Raw genomic sequence first — 13,911 nt, 5'->3', positions numbered from 1 at the left:
AAAAGGACCCCAGAGAGCTCCCTTGCCCTCTTTCTGCCATGTATGGTCCCAGCAAGAGGACGGCCATCTATGAACCAGAAAGTGGGCTCTCGCCAGACACTGAGTCTGCCGACACCTTGATCTTGGACTTCTCAGCCTCCAGAGCTGTGAGAAATAAATTTCTGTTGTTTATAAGCCAGCCAGTCTATGGTGTTCTGTTACGGCAGCCCAAACAGACTCCTCCTAGTCTATTATTAAGTCCTCCATAACTGCATGAGCCAATTCCTTCAAATAAATCCTTCTCTGTGTAAACATATCCTATTGGTTCTGTTTCTCTGGAGAACCCTGGCTAATACAGTTCCCCATCTTGGCTCCCTAATGCCTGGAAAAGCAGGTGAAGGGGTAGAGGGGGTGGCGTGGGAGAGCTTCAGTCAGAGGAGCAATGAATAGAAGTGTCAGGAAGGAGGGGCTAGGCCAGGCCAGGCACCACTGATGATGAAAGGCAGGGGGAGGGGTTGGGGCTGGATTTACTTGGGGCAATTACAGAGGCAGCTTAAAATGCCTTTGCTTCTTTCTGAGCTGGCCTGGGACAGATGTCCTCGCCTTTCCAGGGGCTGGGCATCAGGAGGGGGAAGGCAGTCTTTGCCCAATGCCCTCAGCTACAGGAGGAGGAGGCATGGGGGGGAAGTGAGGTGGAGGGGGGATGCTTGGCTGTCTTGCCTCTGTCAACGCATGTGGCTCAGAGTCTTCTCCGTGCCTATGTGTTATGTGTCCCTTTGGCATAGATTAATTTTTGATTATAATCACACCTTATATTTGTAAACTGCTTTCAAAGCACTTTCACCTACATGATGGGAAAAACTCGCCTTGCCTCTCTCTCTCCTTGGGGGCCATGCAACTGAGTCAAATCAAACCTTGCGGAAGAAGCATTTGGGTCTCGGAGGAGGCCCCATTTTCTTTGTTATCTGGCTTTGGCAGAAAGAAGACCAGAGTTGTGGGAGCAGCTCCAGACCCTGGACTTAATAGAAAAGAAGGAAATTCCTCAGAAGAGCACCCATCATGGGAGGCCTTTGTGAGAAGTTCAGTGTGACTCCCCTTCCCCAGAAGGATGGGGCCCTGAGACTCAAACTGCCTCCTTTCTTTGGCTTCTCCCCTTTACCCTCCCTGCTGTGAGACCTTGTGCCTCCGGGGTGGCCCCTCCATCCTGCCCAGCAGCTCCTATGATGGGAAAGGTAGGTCCTTTGTCCTCTTGGGACCTGGCGAGCACTGTGTCACTGGAGGCCCAGCCCCTGGCCTGAGCAGCCTCTAGCTTGAGAGAGTAACAGCTCTCAGGCGGCTCCTGGTTGCTGCTCAGCCCTCAGGCTTCCTTCACTCATGGTGGACAGCAGGGAGTGGATGGCAGGAGGTGGACGGCAGGAAGTGGATGGCAGAAGGTGGACAGCAGGAAGTGGATGGCAGAAAGTGGACGGCAGGAAGTGGACAGCAGGAGGTGGGTGGCAGGAAGTGGACAGCAGGAAGTGGATGGCAGGAAGTGGACGGCAGGAGGTAGATGGCAGGAAGTGGACAGCAGGAGGTGGACAGCAGGAAGTGGACAGCAGGAAGTGGACGGCAGGAGGTAGATGGCAGGAAGTGGACAGCAGGAGGTAGACGGCAGGAAGTGGACAGCAGGAGGTGGATGGCAGGAAGTGGACAGCAGGAGGTGGATGGCAGGAAGTGGACAGCAGGAGGTAGACGGCAGGAAGTGGACAGCAGGAGGTAGACGGCAGGAAGTGGACAGCAGGAGGTGGATGGCAGGAAGTGGACAGCAGGAGGTGGATGGCAGGAAGTGGACAGCAGGAGGTAGATGGCAGGAAGTGGACAGCAGGAGGTAGACGGCAGGAAGTGGACAGCAGGAGGTGGGTGGCAGGAAGTGGACAGCAGGAAGTGGATGGCAGGAGGTGGACGGCAGGAAGTGGACAGCAGGAAGTGGACAGCAGGAAGTGGCCGTGGCTGCTCTGGATGCTGCTGCCTTCACTCCAGATGCATCACATCCTTTCATTAATGATGCTTTGCTGGGCTAGAACCCAGCAAATGTTCTGAAGTTAAAAAGCAGCCCCTTCCCCTCCCCAGTCTGGGTGTGTGGCTTCCAGGTGGGGAGGGCTGGTCTTGAGCAGCATCCCCCAGCCATGACGTGGTCTCTCTCCCCCATGGGAGGTCACCCCATTCCCAAGCACCAGAAGCGCACAATTCTACACGCACCCGCACCCGTGAGCTCTCCAAACACCTTCGGCATAAAGATACAGGTTCTCATAACAGCTCCTCCTCTTGGCCCCGCTAGGCCAGGGCTCTCCTCCCACCCACCCATTTTGCAGATAATGACTTTGAAAAGCCGAGGGTGGACCCTGCCATGGCTCCCACAGATGAACAAAAGGCATGGTGAGTGCTACCTGGTTACCCTAGTGAATTCAACTCTCCCTGGGAGACCCATTATGCAGTAGCCCACTTAATTGTTTGGGGGTGGGAAACACAGGGGTCTTCCTTCCCAGGAACTGTTTTCTCTTGCACTGGTTCTGTAAGCGAGCCCTTGGCTCCATCAGTCTGTGGGACGTTCATGGCAGCAGAATCACCCGCATACAGACAGAAATGCCCACTCCAACTCTAGGGACCAGTGCCCGGGACACACATGGACACACTCGCCCAACACCCCCCCCCCTCAACTGCAGACTCTCACAGATGCTTCCTCTTGGTCCTAGAAACAACATACACAGAGACACCTCCAAAGTGAACGGGAGCACATGCTCAGCCCGTCTCTCTCCCTGGGGCCATGGAGCTCCAGGCACAGGGCCAAACACATCCCGCCAACAGCCAGCCAGGAGGAGATGGGGGAAGGGAAGCAGTAAGAATTGAGGTGAGTGAGCAGAAATTCCTGATCCTGAGTCTTTAGGCATCAGAATTTGGGGGCAGGTGGGGCGAGGCACTGGGAGGGGATCAAATTCCCTGTGGAGTTTAGAAAATAGCACAGACGCCCATCTGTCTTGGATGGCTTAGCTGAAGCCAGCTTAGAGAGGCCAGATGGATGGATTAGGGGCCTCTGGAGGTCCTCCCACCTCTATGTTTCCACCAATCTCCAGACCCAACCACATACACACAAAAACACCTTTTCCTCCAGGCCCAGGACCAACAAACAGACACATACCGTTTCCTTACCACTATTATCTTCACAATCAGTAACAGCAGCAGCCAATACTGAGTACGTACTATGGGCCAGACAGTGCATCAGAGGCTTTTACTGCATCATCTCCTTTCATTCTTACAGTGAGGCAGGCACTATTATTAATCTCCATTTTATAGGCAAGGAAACTAAGGCACAGAAAGGTTAAGTAACTAGACCAAGGTCACACAGCTAGGACTTGGTGGAACCAGGACTCAAACCCAGGCATGTTTGGTGCTGATCCACAATGCCGAACTGCCTCTCCTCAGCCCCGGCCTCTCTGGAGCTTGGGGCTCCCCACTAGGATTTCCCCAGGACGATATCTTATTAAACACTCGGGCAAGCCATAACGGGATCCAAGGACAGCTGGCCCTAAGTGGCATGCCCTTGTTTATATAGGCTATGCGATCTATTCGTGGAACATTCAAATAAAATGTCATCCTACTCCCCAGTAGGCTGTCATAGCTTATTTTTCTCTATCCTTTCTCTCCATCCTCCATCACTGACCCAGATCCCTCTTGCCTTCGGTAGTCAGCAAAAATTAGACGCACAGAACAGAGGCGAAGGGAAGGGCCTGGGGGCACGACGCAGGTAGTGGCAAGACCTTGGGCCACACAGATTCAGACTAAATCCTCTTCACTGCCGATGTGACACCTCCACTCCCACCCCTCGGCTACTCAAAAGATCCCAGAGGCAGTCAGATCACCAGCAGACTGTGGTCCCCCCTCTGCTTACTGCTCACTAAGTGGCCACGAAGGTGCACCTCCTGGGCTCCTGGGGGCCGTGCACGCCTGCTCCCTGCACCCTGGCTCCACTGGTCAGTAAGAGGGGCTTCCAAGCAGTCACAGCACAGCCTCCTGGGTGGGCGGCCCTACTCACCCAGGTCCATGTCTGCAGCCTTGGGCCGGTGGGAGCAGGGCACATTCTTGAAGATGGCGTCCAGAATCTTCTCCTTGACCTGAGTAATGGTGTCGCAGTTGAGGATCTTCACTGGGACCTCAGGGCTGTTGGCATTGTCTGGGTTGACACAACTCAGGACCTGCGGGCGGTGGGGAGAGGCGGTGAGTGGGGAGGGCAGCATGGAGAGCCCTGGGAATGCCAGCCGCATCCTGGAGTCCTATCCTGACTGGCTCCGCCTCGGCAGGTTGGACTGGACAGCGGCGGGGCGACCCCAGCCAAGCCCTCTACCCTTCCCGTCCCCACAAGCAGCAGGAAAGCGGTACAGCTTCAGCATCACTGCAGGAGTAGGAGCTGCATATTTCACTCTTCACGAGAGACTCCATTAAAATCCTGATTTATCAAAGGGAACAATGTCCAAGCAGGAGGGGGCAATGAGGGGCAACGTGTCAGAGAATGGACACTACTGCATGTCCCCCTGCCACCACTCTCTCTCTCTCACTCACTCACACACACACACACACACACACACACACACTCACTAGGCAGCAACTCAGCAGCACACCCATACCCTCGCCCACCTCTGAAACCCCCAGCCCCCATCCCTGTGTGTCTGTCTGTCTTTCTCATTACTCTGTCCCATACACACACACCCACTAATGGGAATCTGGCTCCTTTCTCCAAAGATTTCATGTGCTTCGATTTTTGTGAGGGTTCTGGGCTGATCGGAGGTTGGAGAATCTGTAAGAAGCTTAGCGTGTTCTTTAAAAATAAAAAGGTGCCCTTTAGGGCTTCCCTGGTGGCACAGTGGTTGAGAGTCCGCCTGCCGATGCAGGGGACACGGGTTCGTGCCCCGGTCCGGGAAGATCCCACATGCCGCGGAGCGGCTGGGCCCGTGAGCCATGGCCGCTGAGCCTGCGCATCCGGAGCCTGTGCTCCCCAACGGGAGAGGCCACAACAGTGAGAGGCCCGCGTACCGCAAAAAAAAAAAAAAAAAAGGTGCCCTTTAAAAAACTGCAAGTTCAGGCCACCTGACAGCCCTTCCTGGCTCCGAACCTGAAACCTGGTATTAGGGGAAGAGGCCACCCTGGCTCAGGACCTCCATTTCTCTTTTTGGAATTAGTCAGGTAAGTTAAGACTCTGCCTAATGCACCAAACTATATTTTTTCCTTTAAAAAGTTCTGGACCAGGGTTTCCCTGCTGGCGCAGTGGTTAAAAATCCGCCTGCCAATGCAGGGGACACGGGTTCCAGCCCTGGTCCGCGAAGATCCCACATGCTGCGGAGCAGCTAAGCCCGTGCACCACAACTACTGAGCCTGCGCTCTAGAGCCCTTGAGCCACAGCTACTGAGCCCCTGTGCCACAACTACTGAAGCCCGTGCTCCGCAACAAGAGAAGCCACCACAATGAGAAGCCTGCGCACCGCAATGAACAGCAGCCCCCGCTCGCCACGACTGAAAAGAAGGCCCACGTGCAGTGGCGAGGACCCAACACAGCCAAAAATAAATAAATAAATAAATTTATTTTTAAAAAAAAGTTCTGGGCCATTTCTAACAGTTTTGCTTCTCTTGCCGTCCTCAGCGTGGGCTCTCTCTCCGTGGTGAGATCGTGGGATCTCTGGGTGGACCAGAGTGGATCCGGGTGGGCGCTGTGGGTCACAGGTGCTGCCAGATGGCCGCGCTGAGCCGGGTTCTGCAGCCCGTCTGACCCTGCTGCCTGCGCCCTCTGTGCGCTCCCTTCTCAGAACCGTCACTGTACCGCCTCCCCCGCCAGCCATTTCCCAACCGTACATCTGGTCTGCAGATCCGGACGACAGCCTTCTGCCCATCCCCACCCGTTCCTGGTCCACGTGGCGGCAGTCAGAACCCTGGCCCCTGGACGCCTGCCTTTCATTAGCGACCAGACTGCTGTGAGCTCCCACGGGAACATGCTCATTCCATTAAGAAGAGAACCTCCTAAATCTATAAAACCGAACTGTCACCCTCAAAATGTTTTAAACCGAAAACAATGCTGGAAGGAACTCTGGACCACGTGCTCCTCCCGTGTGCCCTCTCCCAGCCATTCCCTGCCTCCTAAGAGCCTTCCGGGACCCCTCCCAGCCCCCCTCCGTGGCCAAGCACAGCCTAGTACTTGCTGCTGCCCTGGGGTCCTGAGCTCTGGGCCAGTGGTGGTGGTGGTGGTGGAGCCTGGCCTCCCCCAGGTAGGGCTGTGAGACCATGAAGCGGGGGCTGCCACCTGAGCATGCCCCCCTGACATTTCTGCTTGCCCCTGGGGTTCGTGGTGGCCCCATGAGAACCACTCTGTGGCTGCTTCAGGGCATCCAGAGAAGCAGCAGTGGCCCCACGGAGGGACAGGTTCCCTGGCCGCTGGCCAAGCCCCAGCTCCACCTGGAAGTTCCCCTCCCCAGCCCCGCGCCCAGGTCTCTTGGCTTTTTCAGAGCAACTGCCTGGGGTTTGTTCTGCTAGGTCAGTGCTTCTCAAACTTTCCTGTGAATAGAATCACTAAAGGGGTTTTGTGAAAACGCACATTCTGACTCAGGAGGTCGAGGATGGGGTCTGAGACTCTGCATTCAGGCAGGATCACAGGTGAGCACCTAGCACTCTAGCAGGCTCCCAGTTTATGCCCTTGGGCACGCCCAGCAGCAGGCCCCTAGGCCATGCTAGTCCAAATTCAATCTAATTAATCACTCTACACGTACGTGGTGCATCTGACTGTCAAGTGATACTGGCTGAGCCTCTCAGCACCTGTCTCACTCTTTGTGGTTACCCTTTCCGCCCAGCACAAGGTTACCATCAGTTGGCCCAAAGTACCCTGGGCTCCTCCAGCCAGTGCTGAATTGCAGGCCACCCTGTCTTTTTCTGACCCCTTCATCTTGGAGTCTCGGGTCAGCCCTGTCTGCTGCTAACACACTTTCTTCCTGGCCCCTCCTCACCACCACCGGGCTGCTCCCCCTTCCACGTGGGGGGGTTCCTTTCAGAGGCCTGAGGATGGCTATGAAACCTCCCCACAGCCATTTCTTCTCCAAGCAAGACAACTGTAATTTCCTTCCCCTTTCCTCACGGTGCCTCTTCCCCAACTCTTTCCACCTCAAATGGATGCGCGTCCCTGACCCACTCCAATTTCCTCACATTCTCTTGAAGTCATCTGCAACCAGGCTGGGTGTGCTAACAGTAGTTTGGCCTCTGGAATAAAGGATGCTGCAATTTGGGGACAGAGTGTTATTACAACCGTGTTGGATTCAATACTGGGGAGCCGCTGATGAGATGGGAAAGAGAGGGAAAGACCAGGCAGGAGACATTTCAACAGTAGTTCTAGCTCATTAAGAAATCTATTCTGGTCTCTATTTTTGGAAGGTTTTTTTTTTTTCCTTTCCCATTTATTTATTTATTTGCAGTACGCGGGCCTCTCACTGTTGTGGCCTCTCCCGTTGCGGAGCACAGGCTGTGGACGCGCAGGCTCAGCGGCCATGGCTCACGGGCCCAGCCGCTTCACGGCACGTGGGATCTTCCCGGACTGGGGCACGAACCCGTGTCCCCTGCATCTGCAGGCAGACTCTCAACCACTGCGCCACCAGGGAAGCCCTTCCTTTCCCCTTTTAATCAGCGCCTCTAACTCTCTCCTCTGGAGCAGACCACGACTGCAAAGAAGCAGGGCCCTCACTCACCCTGCTGCCTCAAAGCCTCGTCAACTGAGCCAATCCCGGCAAATCTGCTGAGATGCCTGCTGGGATTCCCAGGGCCCTCCGAGGATGGAGTGGGACAGGTGCATCACGGTCGCATCACGCCCAGCCAGCAGGACTGGCTTTATTCAGAGTGGCAGGGATGTCTCCCCAGCTGGCCTCGGGGTCTGGGATTCATCCTCGGCTCACGGCCCCTGCCGGGCTCTGCCATGCCTTGGCCTGTCATGTGTCTCACTTCCCAATGACTGCATTTTAAATCCCATCTATTCTCTGTCCTCTTTAACACCATTGCTGTCTCTTCCACCTCCATTCTTGGGCTCCACCCACGTACCACCCTCCACATTTATCTTTTATCTTGTTTTCTCACTCCTTTCTTCTACCTCCTCTTCTCTTTCCTGGAAAAGATCTGGTGGGAGGTCACAACTCTCTCCAAGAAAAGCCCAAGAGTGAGCTCTCCCGCCTGGAGAGACAGTGGGCACCAGCGGACAGTCATGGCGGGAAAGAGGAAGCAGAGCCCCCGTGAGGCAGCAGTGGGCTGACCTTGGGCTCACAGCTTTGTACACCAGATCCCACTCCATCTTCTGGACACCTTCAGGAGCTACATGCTGTCATTATCCCTCTTTTATTATTATCCCTGTTTTTTTTTTCAGATTAAAAAAACAAAACCCAAACTTGGAGAGATTAAGCCCCGAATCCCCCAGCTGGTCAGGAGGAGTCATAGCTCCAGTCCAGCTCTGCCCCACTCCAAACTCCGCGCTCCTAAATGCTGAGCTTTGCTGCCTCCTAGGATGCCTGTTTCTGGCAGGAAAGGGAGTGTAACCTTCACTGAGGGGGTCCCCCTGTTCCCTGGACAAACACCTTAAACCGCTAGGCCAGCCTGGCCTCCCATCCTACAGCTCGGGTCATGTAGGTGCGACCTTCAGAACCACGAGCAACCATTTCTGGCTTCCCCTCTTTCGTGCTCTACATGCTACCTGCTTGGAACTGGTCTGCGAAGTGTGGGTTCTCCACTGGGAGAACCGCTGAGAAGGAGTTCATTCCCTGGGATCAGTCAGCCAGCTGCCGGCAAGGGGTTACTGCCCCACAATCCAGTGCACCGGCCTGAAAGCACACTGGTCTCCTGCTGTTGCTCAGGTGTGTCTGAGCCACCGGTCCTCAAATCCAGGTGCCCTGGCATGTTAGGACAAGGAAGTCGGGGTGACCGGCTCAGATGGAGTGACTGGCACAGGTGGAACACCAGGCTGGCCCCGTGCAGTGGGCACCCAGAGAGGTGGCTGAGAGCAGTGGCGTTAAAGAGGCGTTAGAGAGGATGGTCATCAGCATTTCCACCATCCCTTCGGCTGGGCCGGGGCTGCGCAGGGCCAGAACCCAGCCACCAGAGCCACGGGGAGGAGCTGGGAGGCTGGCTTACCAGGGTCTTGTAGTCGATCTGCTGGCGGATGAGCTTGTCCTCGCTCAGAGAGTAGCGGGCCTCGCCCGTGATGGCGTCAATGGGCCCCTTCTCCATCTGCTGCTTGATGGCGCAGAACAGGGAGAAGAGGGGCTCGCCGGCGCACTCCTGGACACGGAGGAGAGTCATGCTGTGCGGAGCCCGGCCTCCCCCAGCCTCTGCCTCTCCGAAGGGCTGCTTTCCACTCCTCAGTTATCATTCTCTTCTCCTGCTTCCTCCCACTGCCATTCTTGAGCTCTCTTTTCATCTCCCCGGCCCCCTCTCTGCCCCTCTCCCCGCCCTCACTCCACCCTGCTTTCTCTGCAGCCCCATCAAGAAACAGAGGTCCTAGAGGGGTGGAACAGGGAGGGAGACGCAAGAGGGAGGGGATATGGGGATACATGTATACATATAGCTGATTCACTTTGTTATACAGCAGAAACTAACACACCATTGTAAAGCAATTATACTCCAATAAAGATATATATATTAAAAAAAAGAGAGAGAGACAGAGGTCAGTCCTCGGTGGCGTGAACTCCTTAGAAAACAAGTTAGTAATTGGAGGCCGAGCAGCTCTTCCACCCCCCAGGCATGTCCTCGGCTTATCTGCCGCCACACGCGCTCCTGTACCTGCCCAGGACCCTCGTCAGCCTCAGTAAGTCTGGGGCCGGAGGGGCAGGAGGAGAGCAAGAGGAAAAAAAGGGAATGCAGGGTCTTCTCAGAAGCTCATCTCCCCTCACCTGTGAGAGAGCGGCCTGTGGGGACCGTGCCTCTCAAGCCAGGCCTGACCGTGGGTCTCTGTCTCCTGAGATGGTCAGGAGCCTGCCCCCTCCATGACAAGGGAAACTACATTTCTTGGCGGGGTTCTAGGAGCTAGGCCCCAGCATCTGTGGACTTGGGGGCCGTGGAGGAAATAGGGGGGATGCTGGTTCATTCCCAGGCTGGTGGGGAAACTGAGGTAGGCCCAGAGATCCCCCAGAATCCAATCATACCTTGAGGAACTTGTAGAGCAGGAAAGTAAACCAATTGGTCAACATCTTCTCAGCCACCGACTCAGTCCTGGCACCAGTCACAGAGGGACCCAGCAGGGCAAGACAAAGACAGAGGCAGCTGGTCAGACCTCAGGGGCTGGGAGGGCAGGGGGATCTGCACGGCTCTTGCTGCTTAAGGCTTTCAGGCCAAATCTTAAGACCCTGAGGGATACCTGAGTTCCTTGGACTCCTAGACACACCATAATGATAAGACAAGCTTTGCCTGCCAAGCGGGGAGATGACCTTCTGTGCGCAGGCTCCCGGGTGAGTTTCTGTGAGAACGTGTTAGGGCAGCCCTGTCCAATTGTCCAAGAGCACTTTCGGGGTGGATGAAATACCCCAGTAGCACTTTGTGTTGTCCAGCATGGTAGCCGCCAGCCACAGATACCTACTGAGCTCCTGAAATGCGGCGAGTGCATCTGAGGAGCTCAACTGTTTATTTTATTTACTTTAAATTAACTTAGAGTTAAATAGTCACGTGTGGCTCATAGCTACCACACTGGTGATAGCCTTAGAGAACTTTATAGGATAGGTGTGTTCCTTGGGCTAAGAAAAGAAAAGAAAAGAAAATCTGGGAGATACTCATTTGGCAAGGGATAGAAAAGAAGGTGGCAGGGGAAGAGGGTCGTGGAGAAAGGCCAGATAGACTAGAGTGAGCCCATCGCCTAAGCTAAAGACTCCCAGAGTAGGTGGCAACATGGAGCTGGATACCCAGCTCGCTCCAAGAGACGCCCAAATTGTCCTGTTTAAAAGGCTTCCACGCACTTTGGAACTTCTCCTGGGAACCTTTCTAGTGTTTTATTTGCAATGACAGGGAGTTCATTCTTGAGTCTAATTTGCATCTTTCATGCTGCTACGCAAACCCACTTATTCTTTTATTTTGGAAGTGCAAACACCACAGCAGCATTACGAGCCAAAGGACACTTCTGGTTGCTACGGCCTTCAAGTACATGAACAATTTGAATGGCAGCGTAGACAGAGGCAGAGGGTCTCGATTTCGTAGAAGGCAAAGCCATGGTATATGGTTATTTCTGCACACGTGACCATGCAGATTTCAACGGTGTCGAGGATGAGGCATCCCACGGTGTTGAGAGGTGGACCCTGGACCCGGGCAGAGCCCAGAGCAGGTGCCAGGAAATACTTGCTGTGTTGCATCAGGCAAGTTGCCGCTAAAGACCTTTAATTCAAACACAGGCTGGACCAGTGCTTTTCACACTTCACTACACATTCAGATCCCCTAGGTTTCTCGCTAAAATGCTGATTCTGATCTAGTAGGTGTGGGGTGGCACCTGAGATTCTGCCTTTCCAACAACCTCCTGGGTGATGCTGCTTCTCCTGTTACCAGGCAGCAGTGAGAGCTGCAGGGGCTAAAGTTTCCCAACTTGAGATGGTGAGGTGGGTTCCCAGAGAGGCCCTGAGGTGTCTGTCCTGATTCAAGCTCTGACTTAGATAAGGTGAGGGGATGGAAAGATGACCTCTGAAGAGTGCCCAAGAGAAAACCTCTGATAGAGAGGGTCAAATCAGGGGTGGGTTAGAGCAGAGGGAGGAGAGTGGAAAGTGGATTTAGGGGCAGAAGAAAAACCACGGGGTGAGCAGATGGGCTGTGGTTGAGTCAGAGGCACCAACATGATGGACAGGTTCTTCTAAGAGTGCGTGGGGTGCACCCTGGCCTCTGGCCAGGTCAGTACCTGACCTTGGGGGAGCTTGGCTGCTCCGGGGAGCCCTGCCCTGGTCTCCCTGAGGGCAGGAGGGCCAGGCCGGTGCGCTGGGCTGGGTCGGACACCCCGGGGCCGCACCCCTACCTCCTGAGCAGCAGCTTGGGATGGTTCTTGCTCTCCAGGTTCTTGTCTATGAGGTCAGCCAGCAGCTGCTTCAGCACGTCAGTGGCGTACTCCAGCTTGCTCTGCAGCACCGTCATGATGAGCGAGGCCACGTTGCCGCGGTCACGCATGGAGAAGCTGCGCTGAGACTCCAGCGTGCGAATGAAGGACAGCAGGAATGCCTTGTTGTTGATGAGCTGAGCGAAGAGCTTCAGGCCTTTCTCCACGCGCTCCTGCCGGTAGCCCGGGACCTGCGGGGGAGACCCAGGGGTGCGCGAGTCTTAATTGCCGCCCGAGAGGGGCGAGGCCCCATGGACACCCCACCGGGTGGGCCGTGCACACTGCTGACCCTCCCATCCTCCCATTCACCCACGACAGGCCACCTGGCTGATGCCACCAAGTCCTTATCTAGAGCCAGGCGCCACATGTGGTGTCTACCTAACCTCCATCACAGCCCACGAGGCAGGTCACTGTCTCTAGAGACAGAGAGAACGTCATCATTAGCATGGCGTTGACAAGGGGACCCCACACCACTGGAGACCACCATCACAGTCCCAGGTAGGGACTCCAGGAGGTCGGGGATGCTGTGAGTGACACCCTTGCTGGGGGTTTACCAAACCTGGGCCTCTGGCTAACATAATGCTGACCTGTCTCTGGCCCTGGGGGTCCTGTTGACAGACCAGTGGGCTCAGAGTCAGGACTTCTGGGTTCCACGTGGGCTCTGACATCCCCACGCCACATAAGCTTGGACAAGTCCCTTTACTTCTCTGGGGGCCCAAGTTCATTCACCTAAAAAAGGGAAAGCTTAAGCCCAAGAGCCTCTCAGGCACTCCCTAACTCTAGCATCTGATGTTTTCCTAGGGATTCCTTTTGAGACCCTGCTCCATGCAGGGAAAGGGAGGGAAGAAGGTTTTATCTTCCTGCCTGCATCTTCTGTTCACTGGGAGGTCCGTGAAAGGGTACAAGGGTGTACCATCCACTCAGCAACATGAGCCAGCGACTGAGCTGTGCACGGAGGATGCGTCTCTGAGATGCACGAGAATAGGTACAGCGGCACCATGCGTCATGCCCCAAATGGGAAACAACCAGAGGTCCAGCAACAATAGGAGGGTTCCAGGAACTGCGGTGCATTCACCCAATGAAATGCTGCACAGCAACAGGGATGAAGGACCCACTGCTACTCACAATAACAGGGATGAATCTTGCAAACATACTGAAAGAAAAAAGCCACGCTCAAAAGAGAGCATACTGGACAATACCATTTAAATCCAGATTTAAGAAAAACAATTAACATTCATCAATGGGAAAAAAAAAGGGTTTTCTGGGGGCGGCTGTGACTGGAAAGGGGCACAGGGGGACTTTTGGAGGCTGGTAATGTTCTGCTTCTCGATCTGTGAGCTGGCTTAATGGCTGTGTTCACTCGGGGAAAATGCGCTGAGCTGTGTTCTGATAATTTGTGTATTGCTCTGTCTGTATACTTCCATTAAAACAAAAAGTTCACTTAAAAAATGAAGCACGGCCTCTGCCCTGGAGGGAAGGCCCTCTGAGAACACGGAGCAGGGCATCTGCTGGGAGGTGGCATGCTGGGGGAGGTGGGGCATCCAAAGGAGGTACCATCGAAGCCTCATCTTGAGGGATGTGTCCCCCCTGGCAGGGGCAGGGAGAGTACATGCACCAGGTCCTTGGGAAGGAGTGTCCCGTATGAAGCAGTAAAGAACACAGTTTCAGAGTCCGCTGAGCTTGCATTAACTTCATCACAGTCATTTATGAGCTGCAGGACCCTTAGGAGACTCAGTTCCTTTATCAACAACATGAAGGTACTGCAGTTAATATGTATACAGACCTTACTCTATGCCGAGCACAGTTCCACACGCTTCAGAAATACTG

The 13,911-nt window shown here is 54.8% G+C and overlaps 1 protein-coding gene across 4 annotated transcripts in view; it reads right to left on the bottom strand.

The window, feature by feature from the left end:
• The window catches only part of PLXNA4 (plexin A4), a 607,131-nt gene that overhangs the window by 25,184 nt on the left and 568,036 nt on the right, over positions 1-13,911 (bottom strand). For all 4 annotated transcript variants that reach the window (XM_049714950.1, XM_049714949.1, XM_049714948.1 and 1 more), the window contains 4 exons: positions 12,007-12,275; positions 10,166-10,232; positions 9,156-9,302; positions 4,049-4,208 (listed from right to left, as the gene is read on the bottom strand). In XM_049714950.1, the coding sequence (XP_049570907.1) occupies positions 4,049-4,208; positions 9,156-9,302; positions 10,166-10,232; positions 12,007-12,275 (643 nt within the window). The remainder of the gene's footprint in view (positions 1-4,048; positions 4,209-9,155; positions 9,303-10,165; positions 10,233-12,006; positions 12,276-13,911) is intronic.

Source organism: Orcinus orca, chromosome 9 (assembly GCF_937001465.1).
Source record: "Orcinus orca chromosome 9, mOrcOrc1.1, whole genome shotgun sequence".
In the NCBI taxonomy this organism is placed as follows: Eukaryota; Metazoa; Chordata; class Mammalia; order Artiodactyla; family Delphinidae; genus Orcinus; species Orcinus orca.
This window is presented reverse-complemented; position numbering and strand designations above follow the sequence as displayed.